Source organism: Hipposideros armiger, unplaced genomic scaffold (genome assembly GCF_001890085.2).
Source record: "Hipposideros armiger isolate ML-2016 unplaced genomic scaffold, ASM189008v1 scaffold_54, whole genome shotgun sequence".
Taxonomy (NCBI): Eukaryota; Metazoa; Chordata; class Mammalia; order Chiroptera; family Hipposideridae; genus Hipposideros; species Hipposideros armiger.
In genome coordinates, this window is record NW_017731404.1 from 363,720 (window position 1) to 388,132 (window position 24,413).

Genomic DNA, 24,413 nt, shown 5'->3' on the forward strand with positions numbered 1-24,413 from the left:
AGTAGCAGTGCCAGGCTTTCCGGCTCCCAAATATACAGAGAATGCCCACTTAACCACACTCCATGCTACCAGGACCTCTGGTTAATCAAAACTACAGGTCTGCCCTCGGAGCCTCAGTCCATGCACAGGAACGCGCCATCACTCTCCTGGTGAGAGCAGGCTTCTTGGTGGCCAGACCAGCACCTCAGCCAGTAAATATTTCCTTCAACAATCACAGGTGGAAGGGTGAGAAGTGGCCCAGCACATCTTGGTGCCTACTCTAGAAAAATGCCCACACAAGTCCCCTAGAGAACATGGTTTGAAAGCCCAGGTCTTGGCCATCTGTGGGTGGCACTCCAGAGCAGCCCCAGGTCAGTGGGTATCGATGAACCAGGGGGGCTTCAACGCAGCCGCCTGCTTCTCCACGGAGGGTGGGTCCCCCACACGGGCCCTCAGGATCGTCCCTCCCGTCCCCACCTGCCAGGTAAAGCCTGTTCTCAAACCCCAGGTGTTTCCAGAACTTTAAGCAGGCACGTTCCACCTTCGTGATTTCTGCCACTTCCACATGCCAGCCAAACTATCAATCATTTTCCCTAAGCGAGCTTGCCTTTTCACTGAAATAATCGTGTTTAAAACTTTCCATCACTCCCGTCAACAGAAAACCAGGAGCATTTGCTTTAAATAGAAGGGAGACATGGAAGCCAAATGCACCATTTTAAAAATAGGAAACGGTTCTCCCTGTACCTATATCGGATATTCAACCCCTTCTCGCCACCCCTCTGCTGCCATGCAGGCTGGCACAGAACCTCCTCACCGCACCCCCTGCTTCCACCTTTGCACCCCACAGTCTAGTCTCCACCTGCAGCCAGAGGGATTCTGCCAAAGCCTGTCAGATCATGCCTCGCCTCTGCTCAGAACCTTCCAGTGGCTCCACAGTAGTTACCATCGGCACTAGGTCCCACGGGGCCTGGCCCCCGTTGTCCGGCTGACGTCATTACACACCCCTCCCTCTCACCCACTCTGCTCCAGCCCCATCAACTTCCTCACTGTTCCTCAAACACACCAGCCGTGGTTGTACCCCGTGGCCTCTGCACCGCTGTTTCCTCTGCCTGGAACCCTCCTGCTCCCTTACCTCCTTGGGGGCTTCACCCCGGTTCTCTGTGGCGTCTCTCTGACCTCCATCCCTCCACACAGCTCATCTCCTGTCCCACTTTATATACTGGTCCAGGCTTCTGCCATCTGGTTCAGTGTGACTCTTACTTCTCTATTTTATTATTTGTTTCAGTGTCTGTCTCCTGCTCTACTCTCCAACTAGACTGAGCTCTATGAAGGGTAGAAATGCAGCCATCCAGACCCGGCGGGATCCCCGGAGCCTGAAACACGGCAGGTGCTCAGGAAACATCTGTTGAATGACTAAGGAGAGCAGCACTGTGTCATGTACCTGCAGAAGGAGCCCCACCCACGGGGAACCAAGACAGCTGGGGAACCCCCACCACCACCCCTAGCAATTAGGCAACTCCTCAACCTGAGGGGAAGGTTGGCTGGACACCCCGCCTTGGGGACACTCACTCTTTGGCCTTGGTGGCCACCAGGAGGCGCAGGGGGCGGCGGGAGCAGAAAGACTGGTTGAGGATGGACTCGACCTCCGCGAAAGGCCGCAGGAACACCAGATCCTCATTGATGGAGTAGATCTTTCTCCCCACCTGCAGGCCAGCCATCTTGGCAGAGGAGACATGCACGCCAGGTTACTAGCCTCCTTTCCGTCTCACTAAGGAGTCTTAAGCACGTACAGGCAGCACAGAGCCGGCCCCAGGGACCGAGCATGGCCCAAGGGACCCCCCCAAGGGCAACCCCGGGGCCCCCCTGCGGCAAGCAGTCAAGGGACTGGCGAGACCCAGTTCTGGCCAATGAGCTATGAAGGGGAGCCTGCGGGAGGCACTCATGGGAAAGACGCTTCTCCTTGAGGAGAGACTGCTGTGGCCTGCCCCTGCCTCCTGCCACTCAACGACACGAGGCATCGAACTGGGGCAGCTATCTTGTGACCATGAGGGCTTAGCCAGGAAAGCTGGAGATGCAGAACCTGAACCAAGACTCCTAACCACTTCCTTCCAACCACTTATGTCATTAGAAAAAGGAAGCCCTGTGGCTCCAGCCACTGTGAGGCGAGCATCTGGCTACCTGCAGCCCAAAGCATTCTACGGGGAGGCCAGCGTGAGCACTGGGACAAGGTGGCCGGTGCCTCTCCCCCCCCCCCCCCCGCCCACCTCTGCACCCGTTAGAGCAGCTGAGAAGACCTGGGGCTAAATCCTTGGCCTCCCACAGACTCGCTCTCCTTCCTCCTCCAGACCTTGTGTCCATGACAGGGCAACAAACTTGCCTTATTCAGTGAAGATTAGTTTTTTCCATTATCACTGCTTATTCAGAAACCTTCTGCGTTTTTTCTGCACTTCCCTACAGAGCCAGCAGAGAGAGCTGGTGGTACACGCACTAGGGGACAGCACTGCGCAGAGGGGCTCTGTCCCAGCTCCCTCAGAGGAGGTAGACAAGGGGGCCCTACATGGGCAATTAATTAGCGAGGAGGAACATTCCAGGATTTGCTGAGCTGGCCTACCTTGAGGAATGTGGAGACAGACACCCCACTCTCCTACCCACACATAGCCCCTGCCAGGGTGGCCCCTCCCAGAGGCCTCACCTCGGCCAGCGAGCCTCTCTGGACCGACTTCACGACTACGGCCTTGTTCTTCTCCTCAATGTCAAAGCCGTAGTCTTCCTCCTGCGGCATGATCTGTGGGCCCAACGCAGGAGACACCCGGTGAGGCAGTGTGGAGGGGAGACAGGGAAGGCTGCACCAGCCCCACCTTGGCCCCCACGGGACTGTGATCCTGCCAGCTCCTCATGCCTCAGATCTACACGGGGCAGGGGTGTGGTGGGAGGGGGCAGGACAGAATAAAATACAAACAGTGCCCAGTACACAGTAGGTGCTCAAACCTACTTGTCAAGTGAAGACACCGCCCCTCGTTCACCCCTCAGCCTGGTGCTGAACACCTAGCTGTTTAGTCTTCACTGCCTGTCTCCCCTTTCTCCCACCAACCTGAAGACATTCTCCTCAAGTATGTACCACTGTGTCTCCATCTGCTAGCATACTGTAGGTGCTCAATAAAAAATTACTGGCTTAATGGGTAAAAAATCCAAAGGTGTCCAGCTACCAAGAACTTGAGGACAGGAAGGGAGTTTAGCGGGGAGCAGTCCCTCCCCACTGCAGGATGGCAGGCAGGTTGGGAGTTTTGGGGGTTCAGTGGTGATGGGGATGTAGGGAAATGCATTTATCTGTTCAACAACTATTTTCTGAGCTGCTGCCTATTATGTGGGCTAGGTACTTTAGTGGGCGCTGGAAACAGTATTGAATGAGATGAGAAAGAAGATTCCTGCCCTCGTGTAGCTATCTAGTCGGGGAGAGACAGGTGACAAAGAAATAAAAAAAGTGACACAGGCAGTGTATGAAGTTTGAATTAAAATAAAGCACTTAAAGGGACAGAACACGGTGTGGGGGAGGCAGAGGAAGTGAGATCTGAGCCAAGACCTGAATGAAGTGAGGAACAGGACTTTAGAAAGAGCGGAGAAAGTGCTCCAGGCAGAGGGCACTGCATGTTCAAAGGCCCTGAGTCAGGCCCCAAGGCACTGGAGGATAAGAATGCAGGGCAGAATGGCTGGGGTGGAGGCAGGAAGGGGAGAGCACAGGAGATGAGGCTGGAGACGCAGGAAGAGTCTTGTAGACCATAAGAGACTAGATTTTATCCTAAGTGTGATGGGGAACACTGGAGGGCTTTACAGTGGGAGAAGTGGAAGTGGCAAGGAACAGCAGCCCTCATAAGCATCCAGGAGAGAAGTTATATTATTCAGACTTTGGCCCAACTCTGGCTGTGGCAAGAGACCTAACCTCTCAGAGCCTCTCTCATGGTTGCCCACGGTGAGCCTGGCATTAAGATGGAGGCTGTTGGTCAAAAATAAGCAGAGGAATAGGGTTTGGTGGGCTAGGCTGGTAATATATCTGAACAGGCTGGTCAGTGTTCTATTATAACTGCAAGGATATTTCTAGCAACTGAACATGGACAGGGTGCCAGCCCAGAAGACCTAAGGCTTTGGTCTGAAGGACGGATCATCGCAGGAGACCATCCTCTCTGCACAAGGCTAGGCTGGGACGTGGGATGGACAAGGGGAGATGGAACGAGAAAGAAACGCAGCCCAGCGAGCCCAGTCTCTTTTGTGCAGAAGAAAGCCTTGGCCATCAAAGTGACCAGTTCTCTAGGCAGTGTGGCCTCACACTCTTGGGTGTTCCAAACTGAGCCCAACTTCCCTATCCGTATCTGAAGGTCACCCAGCTCCCAGGCCTACGGGGAGGTCTGGGCAGGAAGATGCGGCAGCTCAGCTCTGTCCCTACCAGCAGGCGCTTAGCCAGAATGTTCTCCACCAGCTTGAAGTCGTTGCGCAGCTGTTTGTTCTTGCTGCTGATCCCCTCCATCTCCTCGTCTGCGTGGAAGCGGAAGTACTGGGACTCGTCCTTGAACTCGCTCTTCTCCAGCACTGCAAACCCACAGACACGCAAGCACACGGTCAGGCTCACACGGGAAGGCCGCGCGGCATTTGCCAACTGTCAGCCATGGGCCGGAACCAGCCCCTGGACAAGTTTGGTTTGGCCGGCACAGTGTTTTATTAAGTGGAATCCTGTGCCAACACTAACATATTAGGATATTTCACATAGAAGTCTGGCCTACTGGCGTCTCTTGAAAAAAAATCTGAACTTGCCCCACCTGCTCTGTGGGCATATTACAAAGCCATAGTAACAAAAACAGTGTGGGATCACAGCAGAAACAGAGAAATCAGCAGTGGAAGGGGACTGTGTGTTTATGGGAACTTGGTGTCTGATGGATGATGGTTGATCACGTGGCGTGGTCCACAGAGGGTGCAGGGAAAACTGACCCGCTTAGCGGAAAGAAAAACAACAAAACCTGGATCCCTACCTCAAACCATACACAACAATGAACTCCTGATGGACTGGAGACCTACATGTGAACAAGAAAACTAAAGCGCACCAAACAAAATGCAGGATATCTTTGTACGAGAACCCCCCCAAAAGGGGTCTTGTCCTGTAAGAGACCTATGATAAAACTGAAGACTTCCGTTCAATAACAAGGCCATAGCAGACGGCAGATTCAAAAAGAACTGAATACATAACTTGACTATACAAGAAACGCCAACAAATCAACCAGAGAAAGCTGGGAAATTCACAGGTAAAGGAGCAAAGGGTACGAATGGGCAATTAACAGATGAGGAAACCCAAATGGGCAGCAAGTATGTGAAAAGGACCTCAGCTTCGCTAATAATCAGGAAGACACCATAAGGAGACACTTTACCAGGGACTGGCTAACTCGGGCCCTGTGGGCGAAATCCAGCCCACTACCTCTTTTTATAAATAAAGTCTTATCGGGACACAGCCATATCCATTTATTTATGTATTGTCTGGGGGCAGCTTTTGTGTCCCAATGACAGCATTGGACAATTACAACAGATTGTATGGCCCACAAAGCCTAACATATTTACTCACTTGGGCCTTTACAGAAAACGTTTTCTGACCTCTGTTCTAAGGCCAGGAAAATGAATAAAAAGAACCAGTAACAACCAGTATGTGATCTGGTCCCTGTGGATTACAATTTCACTAGTGCCCGGCATACTGTGGATACTGTCTTAGGTGTATTCCTCAGACAAAGATTTGCTGCACCCCTTTGACAGGTAAGAAGACTAAGGCCCAGAGAAGCTAAAGAAACTGCCCAAGGTCACAGAGTCGGTAGCCTCCTCCTTCTCACCGTGCTGCCCAGCCTGGCCTGTTAGATGGAGGCAGGGACCCATTACGTAAGGGGGAAGACCAAGGCTCCGGTCGGGAACTGTCTGAAGTCAGTGGGCCCCTGAGAGAAGGAAAGCCAGTTGCCTTAGCTTCACGACATTCCCCTGAAGACAAAGGCTGTCTGCTGATTTGGTTACTAAAGACAAACAGCAGGCCACGTTCCTTTCTTTCTCCTTCCTTTCCCAGGACACCTGGCTGTGTGCAAGTGTCTGTCTCAGGCCGCCCCTCTTGCTTCTTGAGAGGCCAGACACACAAATTGCAGCTTTGCCCGGGGCTGGGGAGCCAGGCCCCGGGGGGCCGGCTGGCTTCACCTCCACTGTAAACACCAGGCTAAGAGTGGGAAGAAGCCTGATGTTGTGTTTCTGCTGAGGGAATATTCGGGGAAACGGCTGGAATCCAAGTCCAGGAGCTCAGCCAGGTGAGGTCCCACCACTGCCATCTTTCAGTCGAGGCCACTGGCCAGGCTTTGTGAGATGGGCACAGATCCATGTTCAAATCCCCGCTCGGCCCCTCCCCCACTTCACGCCCTCAGAGCCTCTTCAGAGCCTCTCTGAGCCTCAGTTTCCTCTTTTGTAGGGATAATAATGGCACCAACTTCCCAGGGTGCCGGTAAGGATTAAGTGGCGAGCCTCAGTTTCCCTGTGTGTGCCTCAAGTCAGAGGGCTGGACCACCAGCCTCTCGGATCCCTCCCCTGAGGACATGAACTCAGGGCCCCTGAGCGCGGGTCAGATGCGTAGGAAGGCACCATGCAGGCCCCACCCCACCCTCCACTCTGCACCCGAACATGCATTTTGTAGCAGCCACAACCCTAGGATTTGGCACTTTCCTATTTTAGCGTATTTTTGAGTTTGTGGCAGGGAATAGGGGAGCAGGGGCCGCGCCCTGCAATTTCTCTCCCTGAAGGGCCTGGAGAGTGTTGGTACTGCCTGGGAGTCACCCCCCGCGAATGTCCTCAGCCAGCGGCCTTCCCGGAATAGCAGCTGGGGTGGACCCCTAATTACTCTCATCCACAAATGAGAGGTTCTGCCCAGCTGATTGGTGGAAGGGACGAAGCTGTCAGAGGGCCCCACAGGGAACAGAGCGGCTTGTGGGAAGGCAGGACTTTGGTGAGATGGGGCCGATGGACGGGAATGACCGAAGCTTCCCTGGCTCGGCCTGACCTGCCCATCTCAGCCGGGCAGCTGGGGAGCGAATCCTAACCCCAGAGCTGTGGCCAAGCTGAGCTCAGAGGGGATGGGATAGCTAGACCTCCAGCAGGAAGACGGTGAAGCTGAGGCCCCACCCAGAGAGGGGCCTGGGCTTATTGGGGGTCAGCTGAGTCAGGCCTAGAACCAGGCCTGCTGGCTCCCAGGCAGAGGATGGACCTGATGACCTTTCATGTGACTGGCGTACCTCTCACCCTGCCGAAGGGACAACAAATCCAGCAGCTAGGCCAGGAGTGGAAAACTATGGCCCACAACCTGTTTTTCTAAATGAAGTTTTATTGGGACACAGCCACGCCCATTTGTTTACATAATGCCTGTAGCTTCTTCTCGGCTGCAAGGGCAGAGCTGAGCTGCGACAGAGAGAACGTGGCCTGAAAAGCCTACAGTTATTTACCGTCTGGCCCTTTGCAGAGAGTTTGCCGACCTCTGCGTTAGAGCACAAGGCAGAAGCCGGGAGGAGGAATGGCCAAAAGACCCTCCAGAGTGTCACCCCTCTTCTGCCACCCCCTGGGTCCAAGCGTCCCTCCCCTGGACTATGGCCATCACCTCCTCACCGGCCTCCCTCCATCTGCCTTTACCCTCACAGACATTCTCCACAGGCAGCCAGAGGGCACGTCCTCCTCTGCTCCAAACCCTCCCAGGACGCCCATCTCAGCAGAGAAACAGCCAAAGTCTTCCTCACATGCCCAGAATATTCCAAAAGATGTACTTACTTCACTGTTGTTTCACACACATGCACACACAGGCACACACAGGCTGTGAGCTCCCGAGGGGGGACTTTTATCTGTCTTGTCCTCTGTCCCCAGAGCCTAGCACAGTGCCTGCATGCAGGAGGTACCCGCTCAGCTCAGGGACAAAGACAGAAGGGAAGTGTGGAATCAATCTAACAGGGAGGAAACTGCTCCTTGAAGAAAAGTGCACCTGAGCTACTAAAAGACAGCGATGAAGAAGACGATCTGTTTCAGTTGGGGGTGGTCAGGGAGGCCTCTCTGCGGAGGCATGAATGCAGCAGAAACACGAAATGAGGGGTGATGCAGGCAGGGAAGGGGACCCCAGGCAACTGACAAGTCCCTGAGGGGTGTTCATACACAGGAGAAAGGATCCTTGGTGGGGTGAAAGGAGTGAAAGGGCAGGAGACTCGGGGCTCCCTCGAGGCCCCGGAGCTCCGTGGTTGAGCCTGTGGCGTGTGAAGCCGGCCTGCCTGGGTTCAAATCCCGCCTCCTTCTTGCCATGGATGTGACCTTGAGCAAATTTCTTAACTGTCTGGGCTTCTATCTCATTATCAATGGGGATGACATTAATACCAACATCAAAGGATCTTTACAAGGATTAAACTAATTAACACATGGCGAGTGCTTAGAAAGAGGCCAAGCACACAGAGTATTAACTGCTGTTTTAATTTCAAGTGGTATCAATGGAACCATTTTCTCCCTCCTTCCCCCTGCTTCCTGCCCCAGGGTCATCTCAGGGCCGCCCACCTCTCTACCCTCTCATGCGCTTCCCCCTGTGGGAGGAGTGACTCACCTGAGGCCAGAAATAGGGGCCTGAGCGTCCCGGGAAGGGCCCTGCCTTCCCCTCGTGCTCATAACCAGCCTGTCCTCGGTCCCCACATTTTCCTCTCCTCTCCTCCCCATTGAAGCCTCCGGGTCAGGCCTGGGCCTCCCTGCCCACGCTGGGAGGCCATGTCCCATCCAGGAGGAAGGGCATAGAAAGCCCATGGATTTGACCTCAAATCCAGTCCTTTGCTACCCAAGCTTTACCAGCCATCTTGGTCCCCACTTGACACCAGAAACGACTCACAATCAGTGCGGAACAGAGGATTGGAAGGGGGCAATTCATGAGCTGCCACAAACCCCGTGGCCTACAGGCTCGCAGACCCCGATCTAACCTGGGCTCACCCATGGGCGTGTTGGGGGCCTCCAGCCCACCATGGGCTCTCTCAGGGCCTCAGTGTCCCCTCCCTGTGAAATGCACCAGGGACCAGAGTCCCTGCCGGCTCTTCTGTTCCAGGACGGACCCCCCCCCCCCGGGGAGGCTGGGCGAAGGGGAAGGGGTGGATTACCGTGGTGCATGAAGCCGTTGTTACACAGGCCCACGCCGAGCGCCACTGCCTCCTCCCGCGTCTGGCAATCGCCCTGAAATGGAACAAGAAGAGGGGGGCGTTAGGTGGACGGGCACCCGAGGGGCTGTGTGCAGCTGGTGAAAAACCCACCACCGCCCCTGGCATGGAGACCCCACAAGGGCAGAGATTTGTGTCTGTTTTGGTTACTGCAGTATCCCCCGCCTCACCCCCCGCCCCCCGCCAAAAAAAGACATGTTTCTGATTATTAATAATAAACTCCAAACAAGAATATTGTATTTGATTGTATTTGCAATACATAAATTGTGCATTGTGTGATAAACATCACAAAGGAGAAATGGAGATTTTAAGTGGCAGACACTGTTGGTTGCCTAGCAACAACCCTTACCCGATTCTGCTAGTAATGAAACCCTCACTGTTGTAGATGGCAATGCCACAACCCCAGCCTCCCTTGTAGCTAGAGGTAGCCAATGAGATATAAGCAGAAGTCACTGCTAGGGAACTTGGGCAAAACCCGCTTTGTCCCAGGCCCGCCCTTTCTCTCTTCCTGCCTGGAACAAAGATGTGATGGCTGGGGCTCCTGCAGTCATCCTAGACCATAACGTGACCTACAGGATAGAAACACGCTAAGGATGGCAGAGCAGAAAGAGTGCGCGGTCCCCAAAGATATCATGAGGCCACCCTAGGAGCTCTGGACCACCAGCATCTGGGCTTCTCTCATTCTACAGAAAAATAAATCCCTGATTCCTTTTAGGCTCTTTTGGGTCTCTGATTAAACTCAAGTTCAATTCCTAACTGACCTAGCTCTAGCCAGGGAAACATCTGGGGAAACCTAGCAAGGGATTCTAGAAAATCCCTTCCTCCCTGATGAAAGGAAAAAGTGGCACCACCCTTCGCTGCCTGGGAGAGAGGCATGTGAGGAAGTCATACATGGGAGGGTGTGGGGCTATGTCGTGACCAAGGGGGCAGACACTGCTGAGGATGATGGCGTGGATGATGGAGGGCTCTCAATATGTGGCATGACTGTTATGTGGCCTGATTATCTGCTTAGGCCACTGCTTAGTTGGGTTTTCTGTCCCTGCAACTGAAAACACTTCTAACTGGTACAATTTAAATCAGGGGGCTCTGACTCAGCTCAGGGTGTCCCCAAGAAAGTGACATCCAACCCCACACTGAAGAACCAGCAGGCATGGCCAGCGTGCTGGGCCCGCCTCTGAGGTCAACTCTCCCATGTGGAGTGCCGTCTTGGTGGGACAGTCCCTCCCAGGCCAGGTTGAGGGCACAGGATGTATGTGAGGCCAAGGAGATGTTCCCTGCCCCATGAACATGACCCTGAGTGGAGAAACCCAAGGGAACAGCTGGTATTGATTCTGAGGGCAGGTGCCCGTCAGCTCCCGCTCCTGAGAAGCTGGGCGTTTCCTGATGCCAGTGCTTTCTGAGGCCTGGCTCCTGGATCTCCCCGACTCTGTGGGTGCTCCATAGCCTTCCAATATATCATCTTCTCATTTTTTCATTCCCTAAGTTAGCCAGAATCTGTTTCTGTTTCTTGAGACCCAAATAATCTCAGTACATTCAGGCAAAGTGTTTGAGTTTTGTGTGTGCGTGGGGAGCGGGGGGTGTGTGTAGGGAGGAGAGTGTGCGTGGGGAGGGGGGTGCGAGTGGGCGAAGGGTTGACAGGCAGAGGAAACAACATGGACAAAGGTCCACAGGTGGGACGAAGCTTGGCACACAAAAGGCAGCATGGCTGGCAAGGAGAGGGTGAGTGAGAAGGTCAGCTCCCTAAGGGCAAGAGCTTGATCTGCTGTGTTCTCTGCTGAATCCTAGGTGCTTAGAACATGGCCTGGCACACAGTAGGTGCTCAATAAATACTTGGTGACTAACTAAAGGTGTTGTCAGCAGGGGCCAAATCATGCAGGAGCTTGTAGTCAAGTCAATGAGCTTCAATTACGTTCAGACAGCCTCTCATTTAAACAACTCTCGACATGAGAAGTTCTGGAAGGCACTCATCTGACAGCCAGGCCAGAGGCCGTGACTCTCCGGGCCACCACCAGCATCAGGGGCCAGGGAGGGAATTTCCCAGCTAGAGAAGAGAACGCCAGAGGCCGCAGGACTCAGCCGGCCAGGACTAGGGCTCAGGCACAGAGCAGAAGAGGGCCTGGGGGAGCCACCGGCCTCGCTATTTTGCTGCACTGGCTGTCCGGGCTGACTTGAGGAAGACAAATCTCTCCCGTGGGACCCCAGGCCAGTAGCTGGAGGGCCAGTGGGCTCAGAGCCCTGCCAGGGGAGGCAGCCATCCATGAAAGTGGCAGCCGCCCCCCAGCTGTGAGGGGCCAGCCAAGAGACACAGCCGGGGCCCAGGTGGCCGGCAGGCCCAGTTCTACAGCCGGGGAGGCCCGGGCAGGCATCTGGAGCCGACCTGGCTTCCGAAAGCATTCAGACTGGGTTCCCAGCCCATTCCAGCCCACCCCTGCTCCCCTTCTCCCAAAAGGGCCCTGGGATGACCCACAGGAATGCTCCTAAACTTAAAACAACAGCAGGATTTTCAGGTCAACAGTGAAATATGCCAACCCTGGATGCTCCCACCACCTGAAAAGTAAACCCCACTCCACATCCCACCAGCTGTGGGGAAACCACAGGTCACCAAGTCACCATTTTCTCCCCTCCTGGAGGAAGGCACAGGCACACACAGCCCCGGGCAATGTCACCACCACACTTCCCTCCTCATCTACTCCACTTGCTCACTCGCTCCCAACCCTAGGAGTTCCAACCACACCAGCCTCCTGGCTGCTCCTCCCACACGTGACACGTGACCCTACCTCAGGGCCTTTGCACGTGCTCTTCCCCACCCCCCCAGAATGCTCTGCCCTGACTTTTCACGCCTCAGTGCCCATGTCACCTCCTCAGAGTGGGCCTTTCCCCAACTCCCCTAAAATGTCCCCTCACCCTCTACACCACACATCTTCTCGACAAATACTCATCCAGTTACTCTCTCTCAGCACCCTGTATATTATCTGTGCTGCACCTGTCACAACCTGAAATGAACTCATCCCTTCAGGGCACTGCTTGTGGGGAGAATCATCCCAGCTGTTCCCTGTCCTTGAGTTCCTCCAAGTAAATTTGGTTGAAGGTCTGTCCCCTGCTAAAATGTCAGCTCCAATGGGCAACACCAGTACCTGTCACGTTTTTTCCACGTCTCTGCCTTGAAGCATGGATGAATGGGTGAATAAAAAACCCAATCTGGAAACTGATTCTGAAATCAACTCTATCTTCCTCGGCTTCTGTGCTTCTAAAATAGGGGGGTGGGGGCAAAAACCGCGTCCACACCTCAGAGTCTTGTGAGGATGAGCGACATGTTCCACGCAAGACTTCTGGCCCAACGTCTGGCATGTAGGTGGCATTTGATAAATGTTAGTTATTCTAGGAATGAAAGCGGCAGGGGCTGGGAGAGGTAAGTTACATAGGGCCTCAGAAGGCCCCTCTGCCCGTGAACTCTGAAACCCTGTGACAGTGCCCAAGGATGCCTCTCCCTGACTTACCACGGGCCAGGCGCTGCACAGCCTCAGTCTTGGTAATCAACCTGGAAGCAGTCACTCTTTTTTAACCCCATTTGACAGATAAAGAAATGGAGGCACAGACAGGCTTGGCACTTGCCCAAGGTTACATCGTGAAACCGCATTCCTTTCAGAGCCCGACCCTCCCCGCACCACGTTACAGATAGGGAAACAGGCTCCGAGAGGAGAGGTGAGCTGTCCAGGGTTGCCGCCAGGGCTCCTGTTCTGCCCGTTTATTCTTTGCCTCCTCTGCCGTCACCTCGAGCTGCCAGCCTGGCCTTTTGCCTGCACCCACCCTGGCCCCTGAACCCCTGTGCTGAAAACCCTGCCACCGTCAGCGCCTGCCATCTGCCTGATCGTGGGGGTCAGCGTAGCCGGCACGCAGGCACATTTCTGCCGAGCCAGCACAGGAGCTGGCAGATTTGTGGCCTCCTGCACCTGGCTCCCGCCTGTCAATGCTGAGGTCTCCCACCCCAGCCCACTGACCCCCTGCCCTCCATTTGATGGCTGCAGCCGGGGGCGCCCTGTAGCCCAGGCAGCACAGACCAAAGGCCACCGAGCAGAGAGTGAGGAGAGTGAACTCTGGAGCTGGGGTTCAAAGCCCCACACGGCCTGTGGCCGTGGCAGGTCCTTAACCTCTCTGAGGGTCTTCATTTCCTCATTTGCATCTTTTATTCCCAGATTTGCCCTTAATTTTCTAAGGCCTCTGCCACCCGAGTGGAGCTCCCTGCTGAGACTCCGCAGAATCAACTATCAGTAACACAGGGGGCTATTATTACTACTATTATTGACTACCAAGCCATCATACCAGCCCCCCGCCATACACACATTCTGGTAGGAGTACCCCATTTCTGTGTGTCCTGAGGCAAATTATATAACCTGAGCCTCCAGTTTCCTTGTCTGGAAAATGGATAATAACTGTTTTCCTCAGGTTGTTCTTCTCAGGATTAAATTCAATACACAGAGGCGATGAGAAATGATACCAGGCACAGTCTCTGTTGAAGAGCTAATGGCCACCTTATCCTCAGGATTAAAAGAACTTTGATTCGTCCAAGTAGTGGGTCGGGACCTCCTCCCCTAGGCTCAACGGGTGAATTCCGAGGAATTCTAAGCCACTCTCAGCAAACCCTGTCCTCTTTCCTAGGGAGTGGTTTAATGGTACATGTGGGACCCATCTGGCCCATGAAACCTAAAAGCAAGACCATTAGGGAGGGGAGGGGGCCAGGGGAAGTTTCCTCCCCCAGAAAAAAAAAATGAGAAAGCTCTCACCAACTGCCCTTGCTACCTGCCTTTGGCTCTAGGTCTACATAAATGTGACTGATGCCTGGAGCTCTGGCAGCCATCTCATGACTATGAGGCAACTGGCAAAAGGATGGCAGAACAAAAACGTGGAAAGAGCCGGGGTGTAAATGGCATCGTTCAGCCATTCAACTCTGGATGCCTAGTTATCTGAGAGAAAAATGTCTTCACCATATAACTTAGGTTTCCTATTATATAAGAGAAAAACGTCTTTATTGTATAAGTCAGGTTTCCTATTATGTGCAGCCAAAAGCATTTCTAAGTTGATCCAGGGAGTTTCAATCAACATTTTGTTTCAAGGAGCAGAATAACCTAGAAGTTAGAATGCAAGGTGTGTTCAAGGCGAAAGAATCCTGCTGAACTAGAAAATTATGTTTTCTTCTCAACTTTCTTGCTAAGGTGCAAAGTGGGGAAGACATGCTGTCACCAGTCTTCAAGGTCACATCCACATCACCAACCTCTCCCCACAGAGAGGCCCACAAGCACACCCTCCGCCCCCTTTTCCTGACCCAGATCCGGATGCCAGCTGTCTTTCGGTCAGTCTCTTGGAAGTCATCCTCCTACGTCAGCTCCAATTAGCTTCCCCGTGTCCCCAGACCAGGCCAAGCCACGGGAGGTCTGCTGAAGTAGACAGACACATTTCGTGGTCAGCTGCATCCTTCACTCTGCCATCCTCCCCCTGCCTCCATTTCCAACAGGATGCTGAGGGTGGGGGGAGAGTATCCTCAGGACCAACTGACCACAGCTCAGGCTACTCCAGGGGGCTTCAGCTGGGACCACAGCTTCTCTGACAGCACCGGCCATAAGCAAGTCCCCGCCGTGCCCAACACCGATCACCAAAGAGACGCCAGCGCTGGCGGTTGCTTTCGCTGGTTCCTTCTCCTTACGGGAGTGCTCCAGGGTGCGGTGCGCCTCCCCAGCTCAGCCAAAGACCTCAGAGTCAGTCTAGACTCTGCTCTGTCTCTCACTTCCCACACCCCGTCCATCCAATGGCAAGTTCTGTTAGGTCTACCTTCCAAAAAATTCCAGAATGTGACCACTTTGCCACCATCCCTGCAGCCACCCAGTTCTCAGGTACCATGCACCCCTGCCTAGAGTTCTGAAGCTGCCTCCTCGCTGGCCTCCTAACTGCCAGCCTTGTCCTGCTACAGACCGTGCTCCACATACGGTTGGACAGATCTTATCTGACTAACGTCAGAGCCCGTCCCCTGTGCTCGGAGCCAGGCAGTGGCGGGAGCCCTCCAATGGCCTGCAAGGCCCCACATGACTGGCCGCCCACCCGCTTCCCCATCACCCCGCCCTCTTGCTCACGCCACTCCAGCCCCACTGGCCTCTTTGATGTCCTCAGACACACCAAGCCCAGCCCACACTGAGCCTCTGAGTTTCTGTCCCCTCAGAGGCTGCTCCATCCCAGGCGTCCCCCAAACTCACTGCCGTCCTCCCTCAAGTGTCTGCTCAAATGTCCCTGCTTCATCTGGCCTCCTCTGGCCCCCTGTGACAACCGCATCACCACACCCATTAGAAGGGTAAATCCCACCCCCAGTGGCTCCCACACGCTCTGCCCCCACCACCACGCTGGCACCTACCACCAGCTAACATATTATGGACGTTACTTCCTTTTCTTGTTTATCATACGTTTCCCTGACCCCTCACCAGAATTTAAGATCCATGAGGGCAGGAACTCTGTCTTGTTCACTGCCGTGTCGTCCCCAGAACCTAAAACAGTGCCTGGTACACAGTCGGTGCTCAAAGAAAAAAAGGGACGCGCTAATGAGCCCTTTGTTGAATTTCTCTGCGCGCTCTTCTGACTTCTCGTTTCAGAAACCACTCAAAAGGTGACAAGGAACGGGATCTCTGCAGTGGAGACGTCACCTGAGCACCAGGCCTGCAACGCCCGCCCCTCCTCCACCCATCTGCTAGGAAGTCTAATGGGCACCCAAAGAAGAGCCTTCCTGCACCCAAGGCGCCAGTGTTTCCTCCCCCATCTTCCCATCACAGTAAATGGTACTTCCGGCCACGCATCGCACGCAAAACCCCAGGACTCATCCTTGGGTCCCATCCCAGAGCCACGCATCCTGTGCCCTCCATCTCCAAACAGTTCTCAGATCCACCGACTTCTCGCCATCTCAGTGACCCACCCCACCCCCAGCTCATGCCACTTAGGACAAAGGGCACATCAGCTTTAAAGCCAACAGGCAGCCGTGGGCACCAGTGGAGCTGGGGAAACACAAGGCCACGCACGGAAAGGTCCGAGGTGGTGAGAAGCGCCACTGCAGAGAGCCCTGAGCACAGGCGTGTCTGGGTTTTGACTCAAAAACCTAAACCACAAAAGAAAACACCATGTGTGCCCCTCCTGTTTCGGCAGCACATTCAGAAAGCAGGCCTGTGTAGATCGGGCCCTCCCCACTCCCACCCCCAGCTGCTTGTTTCCTGGTCTTACGGTTCCTGCACCCCCAAATCCCTCCGCCATTTCTTCAGCCTTCCTTACTGCCTGGAATTTTGAGCCACCTTGAATCCCTTGTGAGGAAGATGAGGAATTATAATAATGGTTACGTTTACTCTGCACCAGGTATCCTTCTAAGCACTTTAAATGATTAATTTCTTGAATCCTCAAAATAATCAAAAGGGGAAGGTATTGTGTTTAGCTTCATTTTATAAGTGTGGAAACTGAGGCACAGAGAGGTTAAGCGGCTTGTCCAAGATCACTCGGCGAGGAAGTGGCAGAGCTGGGATTTGAACCCAGGTCTCTAAGTAAAGCACATGTTCTGGGCTGGTTTCATGGGCTCCTGAGGAGAGGGCCGTGTAGCACAGTGGTTAGATGCTCTGTGCTTCCCACAGCATCTGTGCACTTTGCCCTAAGTGTCAAATCCCAGGCACATGCAAAGCTGAATTCACATCCAGGGTCATTTCAATACCTCCCAGGCCGTAGGGTCCCACATTGTAGCAAACAGATTAAAAATGTACCCACATCCTATATTAAATATACTCTTTGGGCTTGAAAACATTATTTTTCAAGGATTTTTCCAAAGTTGCTTTTGAAGTTATTTGACGCCAAGAAACAATTACTTTACAGATATGTTGTGATTTCTAGGCAATTGTCAGGAATTTGTGCAACATGAGAAAAATCCAGCCAGCAAATGGTTTTCGAGTGGAATGAGGTTTTTATGAACGCTGAATTTAACAATTAATGAGGGTGACATAAAGCTGTAAATGTTTAAACATTTACCCACTTTGATTTTGCAGTTGTCTCCTCGTCTTTGGAGCCAATACATTCTTTGTACAGCCTGCAAATGAACATTCTTGCGGAATCCCTGAAAAGTCTGCAGAACTGAGGCACAAGTGAGTAAGAGGCCCAGCCAAGTCCCAGCTTTGCTGCTGCATGGCTGTGTCCCCGAGACCAGGCACTCGGCCTCTCTGAGCCCCAGTTCCCCCATCTGTAAGTGGGTTGGAGGATTCCACAAGGTCATGCACAAACATCGGCCAGCACCAAGCCGAGAATGGGCGCCCCGTGAAAGGGAGCCATTGGGGACATGAGGAGTGTCCACAGCACCTCGATGGAACAAACACCTTTGGGACATTGCAGCAAAATTAACATAGAGATTTTCCAAGCTTCTGCCCAGCCCGTGACCACTGGGAACTTATGCAAAAGGAGTAACTCCACACAGAGGCTGCGGAGTGGTGCCAGGATGAGGCCAGCTTGTCCCAGTTTGCCCAGCACCGTCCCAGTTTTAAAACCAAGAGCCTCAAGGTGGCAGCAACCCAAGTGTCCCCTGACCAATGAATGGATAAATATCATGTGGTCCAGCCGTACAATGGAATATTATTCAGTCTTAAAGAAGAAGGAAATTCTGACACATGCCCCAACATAGATGAACCTTGAGGGCATTATGCTGGGTGAAATTAGCCAGGCACAGAAAGTCACACGCTGTACAATTCCACTTAGATAGGGTGCCTAGAGCAGTGAAATTCCCAGAGAGAAAGTAGAATGGTGGTTGCCAGGGGCTGGGGGAGGGAGGAACAGGGAGTGAGTGTTTAATGGGTTCAGAGTTTCAGTTTGGCAAGATGAAAAGAGCTGTGGAGGGGGAGGGTGGTGATGGTTGCACAATGATGTGAATGGACTCAATGCCACTGAACTCCACACATGAAAATGGTCAAGACAGTAAGTACTATGTGCATTTTACTACAAGTAAAAAAAATAACAACAAAAAAATGAACGAAGAAAAAAACCTCAAAGGCCCACCTCCCAGTTAGCCCTGGGCAGAGCAAGATGGCTAGTCTCACGAGTTCGCAGGGAGTTCTCACCTGAACCAGCAGCCAGTCCACCAGCTTGCTCCCAGGCAGCACTGACTTGTAGGTCTTCAGGTGGTAATCCCGGTCTCTGCAGGGAGGAGGAAACATACCGGGAGCACACCGTGAGCTGGCTGGGGAGAGGGGGGGTGGGAGCAGTCCCAACGTCCCTGCTCAGAGTGCTCAGGATCCAGGGTTTCCAGGCTCTCTAGGCCTGGGACGTGGGGCAGGAACACTGGGCAGGGAGTCCTGGCCCAGATTCCACACCTCTCTCACAGGGTGACCTGGGGTACGGCTGTCCCAACCCAGGACCCCTATCTCACCTATAGAGTGAGGGGTCAGGGATAGATGGCTCTAAGGCACCTCTCTCCAGCCCAGGGGTTCTCAAGCAGGGGCAACTTTGCCCCCGAAGGAACACTCGGCTGTGTCTGGAGACATTTTTGGCCTTCGTGACATGGCATCTAACAGGTGGAGCAGGGATGCCACTGAGCATCCCAAAATGCTCAGAATGGCTCTCAAACCAAGAATTACCCAGCTCCAAATGTCAGTAGCACCATGGCTATGGAAAACTATTTACTCTGGGTAGTGAAAAAAACTCTCAATTCATTCTTTCCTTTTTCCATTTGTTTTGTTGTTAATATTCGTGTGGCAACAAACTATTCCAATATGGACACGCCTCTGGGGTGGGGCGGGCGGGGGGGCGCTGGTGTGGGGAGTCAGGACTGGGCAGAGGGGAGGGTTGCTTCCAAGGTAAATGTTCTGACCGCTGTGGCCTCTCAGTCTTGGTACCAAGGCTTACGCTGACCTCGCAGCCAAATTGCAATAATTTCTCAGCCTTTAAAGCTGGCAAAAATGAGTTTATGTGGTCAGCCCATGTTGAGGCTGATAAGGTCCAGTTAGGGAGTTTTTCCCAGGGCTTTTAGGAGCTAGGGAGCCCAGGAGGCTAGGTGATGGGGTGGGGGGGGGCCTTCTGCGGAGGGACTAAGGAGGCAGAGGCAGGGCTAGAGAGGAACCCGGTTCCCAGGGCCTGACTGCCAACAAGGCCAGCAAATGCCAGAAAAGGCCCTTCCTCTCAGCATCTCTGAGAGGTGATAAGAGGGGTCAGGATGGGGGACAGAGGAATCTGCAGCTGGGTAAGAATCGAGTCACGCTCTCTGTCCCTTCTTCCACAATGGTAAGTTTCATGGTAAAGGGAACAACCAATCACTGGCATGTATATAGCACTCACTACATGTCCGGCGCCATTCAGATTTAATCCTCAGGACAACCCAAGAGGTGTGAGCTTATGCTCATTTTCCGGATACAGAAACAGGCAAAAGAGGTTCATTACCATTCAGCACTCACTCAACAAACATTCACCGAGTGCTGCTTTGCCCTAGGCCTGTGTTCTCCAATATGTGGCCATTTTTTTAATCAATTAATATTAAGTCAAACTTAAAATCACATTCCTCAGTCTCAAGGGTTGGAGAGCCACGTGTGACCAAGGTTACTGTGCTGGACAGCATGAATATAGAGCATTTCCATCAGTGTGGAAAGTTGTACTAGACGGCACTGGTCTAGGTGCCGTTCAAGGGCCTGGGGACCCAGCAGGGAGTATATTCCACACCTTTGCTGAGACTGCATTTCAGTGGGAAAGAAAGACAGTATACAGATAAAGATAAATATATACTGTCAACTGCCGACAGGTTTCAAGAAGAAAACCAAAGTGTAGTAAGGAGGATAGTGCATGCTAGATGGTGACATTTTAGAAAAACAGTCAGGGCAGGCCCCTCTGGTTTGGGGACATTTGAAGGAAGTAAGGAAGCCAATATGCAGATACGTATGGGAAGAGCTTCTCAGGCAGATGGGAACAGCGAGTGCAAAGGCCCCACTCCACAGAAAAAAAGAGTTGAGGCACCAGGAAGGTAAGGAACTGCCCAAGGTCACACCGCTGGTAACTTGCCGGCTGAGATTCAAACTCAGCCTGTCTGGCTCCAGAGCTGATACCTTTCACCACCACGTTGCAGTGTGTCCCCCAAATTAACTCACACAGCCCTAATAACCAACCTACAGGGTAGGTGCGATCATTAGCCCCATCTGACGGAGAAGGAGACTGAGACTCAAAGAAGTGACGCTACCAGCCCAAGGCCACAGGGCTGAGAAGGGGCAGAGGCGAAACGGAAGCTTGCAGAGAGTAACTTACTTGATCACAGGGGTGTAGAGGCTGTGAAGGCGGCAGTAAAGCCTCACACCCTGAAAGAGAAGAAGAGGGGTCTGGCATCAGGCCACGTCCTTCAGGGGCCTCCAAATCCAGGCTGCGGGGAGAGGTGGCTCCCAGGACTGAACAGGGGGGAGGGGAGGGAGGCTGGTGGGGGCGGTGGAGGAGAACAGGACACTGGAACACAGGCCTGCTCTTCAGTGACCGAGGGGTCAAGGTCACGGGGTCAGCGTCGGGGAGTCCCTACCTTGGACATGATGTCCTCCAGCTCACTCCGGGCCTTGTAGGTGCCATCATCGTAGCGGAAGCGGTACATCACCTGCTCGTTCTTGAACTGGTGCTTGTCAGAGACTGGAGGGGCCCACGGGGACGGTGAAGCTGGCACGTCCCCGGGGCCCCTCCTGACCCACGCCCACCATCATCACCTTTCACTCGGCCAAGCTCTGTGTCAAGCGTGGTTTCACTGAACCCCCTGCCCATGCTATGAGTGGAGCCCTCCTGAGACCTGCAGCTTGGGGTTGGGGCATCTCCAGGTCTCCTGAGAGGCCCAGAAGTGCCCCGGATCCAGCCTGTTTCCATCTGTCCCGTTCACCGGTGTGGACAGTGCCTGGCACATAACAGGCACTCAGCAAACTTAAGTGGTTCTTGCCTTTTCTGAAGGAACAGATAGAACATTCTACTCCCCTGCCCCTATCTTTCTGAGGTGTTCCCACTTTGCTGGGGCCCCAGGTGAGTGCCAGGTTTTCCAGCCCGGTGGGCAGTTTTTACAAGGGCATCCACGTTCCTGGGGCCCCAGTGTGCCCGGGAACAGGGCGGCTGCACAGAAGTGGAGAAACAGCCTCTGAGTCCGTGGAAGCACAGCGCCGTTGGGGTCTGGCCTGCTCCTGCCCCTCAGCCCACCCAGGCCCAGCCCCCACTCACCATGGTGGATGATGCCGTTCTCCAGCAAGGCTTGGCCGAGGTTGATTCCTTCTTCCGTCTTGCTGATCTCACCAATTTCCAGGAGCCAGGCAACAAACTCACTGCCAGGAACAGAAGACGCAGTTGAGAGGACTTCCCCAGTCCTGGGACCCCAGGGACCAGCACTGAGTGGCCCGACCCTACCCACTCCCAGGAATGAAGCGACAACTTCCCACAGGAAAGCAACGCTCAGGGGCCCACAGCCCTGGGGGCTCTGCTGAGGCCTCATGCTTCTCCCCATGACCAACGGCAGAGAATCAAGTGTGACTAGGCCCCAGCAGCCCAGCCTCAGGCTCGACAGGTGGATTGACGGACAAGCAGACAGCTAGATGGATGGCAGAGAGGACGGGAAGATGGAGAGATGAACACGTGAGTGGGTAGGTAAATGAATGGAAGGATAAATGGATGACGAGAGACGAATGATACCTGGCTGGAGAGACGGGTAGGTAGGTAGAGGAGAACATGAGTGGGCTGTTTGATAAGTGGAAAGATAACTGGGCGGATGGGTGGGGGTATGGACGATGGATGGCTACATCGATGGATGGATGAATGGATGGATGGATGGATGAATGGACAGAAAAAATGAAGAAACAAACAAGTAGGAAGAAATAAGAGCCCAGAAGGATAACTGTGAAGAGTCAGGAGAGTTAATCATAATCAAACCATGTCAGTCTTCTACTTAAAACTCTCCAATGGGCTTCCCATCACTCTCAGGAAAAACCCAAACTCTGCTCACATGAGGATAAGGCCCTACAGGGACTGACCCATCCTCACTGATCTCATCTATGTCTTTCATTCATTATGCTTTAACCACACCCACCCTCTCCCCCTTCTTAAAAAAATGCCAGACTCCTGCCTGCCTCAGGGCCTTTGCACTTGCTGTTCCCTCTGCCTGGAAACACCCTTCCCCATTTCTTCAGGTAGCTCTTCTCTTTCATCCTTCAAGTCTCAGCTCAAATGTCACCTCCTCCGAGATGCCTTCCCTGACCATCTCATCAAAAGTAGTCCTTCATCCCCACACACAATCCAAAACATCTCTTGGTTTTACTTCCTTTTTAATACTTATAACTGTCTGAAGTTGTACTGTTTGCAGATTTATTAATGTGTTTATCAACCAGAATGGAATCTCCACGCTGACAGGGATTTCTGTCTGTCATATTCACGGCTCCCTCGAAGCACCTAGAAGAGGGTCTAAAGCATAGGAAGTGCTCAATAATCATTTCCCGGACAAATGAAGGAAGGAACCATGGAACAAGAAGGAATGTTCTCGGATCGGGAGGAAGGTGAAGCGATGCTCACAGGCCAGAGGAGAAGCAGGTAAATCCAACGTGACTACCCAGTGGGGCAGAGGCTCGGCCAGACCCCAGGTCGTGGCTCTTGGTGGCACACTCCGGCCCAGTGCAGAGCTCAGCCCACTCCAAGTCAGCAGGAAAAAGAAGAGTTGGGAACGGGAGTGTTTCCCCAGAGCAATCTGTGTTCAATGAAAGCAAATGGCAGCTGGCCAGAGCACAGAGCTCCCCTGCTTATGGAAACCAGCTGTCCCGCCTCCAATTACAGGGCCAGAGGGGGGCAGGGCTATTTTTAGCTTCCCAGGGTTTGCTGAGCAGAGACCTGCCTGTGTGTAGGTAGTGGTCTTTGCTGAGGCATTCAGCAAGCCCCTCATACAGGCCCAGAGGGGAGCGTAAAAGAAATGGATCTATTTTGTGCAGCGGGACCCCAGGTGGGGAAGAGATTATTCTGGGTCCTGCCCACTCCCCAGTTCCATTCTCTAAGTCCCAGAGAAACCAGAGTCGGGGAGAAAGCTGCCAGCAGCCGAGAAAGGTGGACACATGTTGAATGCCCGCTCTCGGAAGCTGGAAACTCAACATCCGGCGGCCCACCCACTGTCCCGCTGGGGGCCGCCTCTGGCACTGACCCACAGCCCTGGGGCAGGAAGGGGGTCCAGAAGTCCCCACAGCAGCTGCTAGGGCAACACGCAGCCTACAGGACAGCAACTGTGACTGGTGTTTCTGCCCTGAGCCGAGTCTTGCCCCTTTTAGAGGACCCAGGAGGGCTTACAGCTTGCTGGGCAAACTCAGGCAAGCCGCTGTCCCTCTCTGGCCCTCAACAGGGTGCATCTGGCACGTGGTTCATGCAGGGGCCTTCTGGATTTAACAGGCAGACTTTCTAATCATAGAGTCTTAAACTGTGATCCAGGATGCAAAACCAGATAAAATTCACCTCTGGAGATGGCAGCCCCTCCTCCGTGTGGCCGACTGTGGCCACATGGGAAGACAAGGCACCTTATGGCTCTTCAAGAGAAGCCGGAAATCCTGCATTTCCTGTGAAATCTCCCAACTGTTAAGTGTTGATATTGAATCCAAAACTTTCTAAAAGCACCATGTGGCCCACGGAAAATACATCTTGCGGAACTGCGCTGGGTCAGCGGGGTGGGGAAGGGTGTTCCAGGCAGGGGGCTTGGCATCCACAAAGGGCCTAAGTGAAGTCAGGTCAGGAAACCAGCAATCTGATGGGTGCTGGGGGCTGCAGAGCAGCAAGACCCAGTCTCCCAAAAGGACGTAACTCGGGGCAGTGATCTGGGGACGCAGGGAGATCGGCCTGGTTTGGTGGCGAGTTTGAGATTCAGGGAATGGGGGACTTGAGAGTTAGCATGGGTTCAGTTTTCATCCCTCCTTCCTTCCTGGCCCCCAGAATCATTCATGCAGTAAACGTGTATTTAGCCTACCATGTGTCAAAGCCGATGCTGGTGACGGAGGACACACAGGTCTGTCTTTGCAGTCTTCCTAGGAAGGTCCCCTGGCTGAGGCCCAATGTACCACTCACCACCCAGTATAAGAATCCCCTTTTACCTGCCTGTCCCCTCCATGGCCTTGAGCTCCTGTCATTCCACTGCCTGAGATGCTTCCTAAAGATGTCTGCGGAAATGTCCAACAAATCATTATTGATCAGCTAGTG

The 24,413-nt window shown here is 53.5% G+C and overlaps 1 protein-coding gene across 1 annotated transcript in view; it reads right to left on the reverse strand.

The window, feature by feature from the left end:
* The window catches only part of PREX1 (phosphatidylinositol-3,4,5-trisphosphate dependent Rac exchange factor 1), a 175,999-nt gene that overhangs the window by 29,378 nt on the left and 122,208 nt on the right, over window positions 1–24,413 (reverse strand). The window contains exons 11-18 of the mRNA XM_019640950.1: window positions 21,420–21,520; window positions 20,746–20,849; window positions 20,484–20,533; window positions 18,317–18,392; window positions 9,147–9,219; window positions 4,418–4,560; window positions 2,672–2,764; window positions 1,549–1,697 (exon numbers count right to left, since the gene is read on the reverse strand). Of these exons, the coding sequence (XP_019496495.1) occupies window positions 1,549–1,697; window positions 2,672–2,764; window positions 4,418–4,560; window positions 9,147–9,219; window positions 18,317–18,392; window positions 20,484–20,533; window positions 20,746–20,849; window positions 21,420–21,520 (789 nt within the window). The remainder of the gene's footprint in view (window positions 1–1,548; window positions 1,698–2,671; window positions 2,765–4,417; window positions 4,561–9,146; window positions 9,220–18,316; window positions 18,393–20,483; window positions 20,534–20,745; window positions 20,850–21,419; window positions 21,521–24,413) is intronic.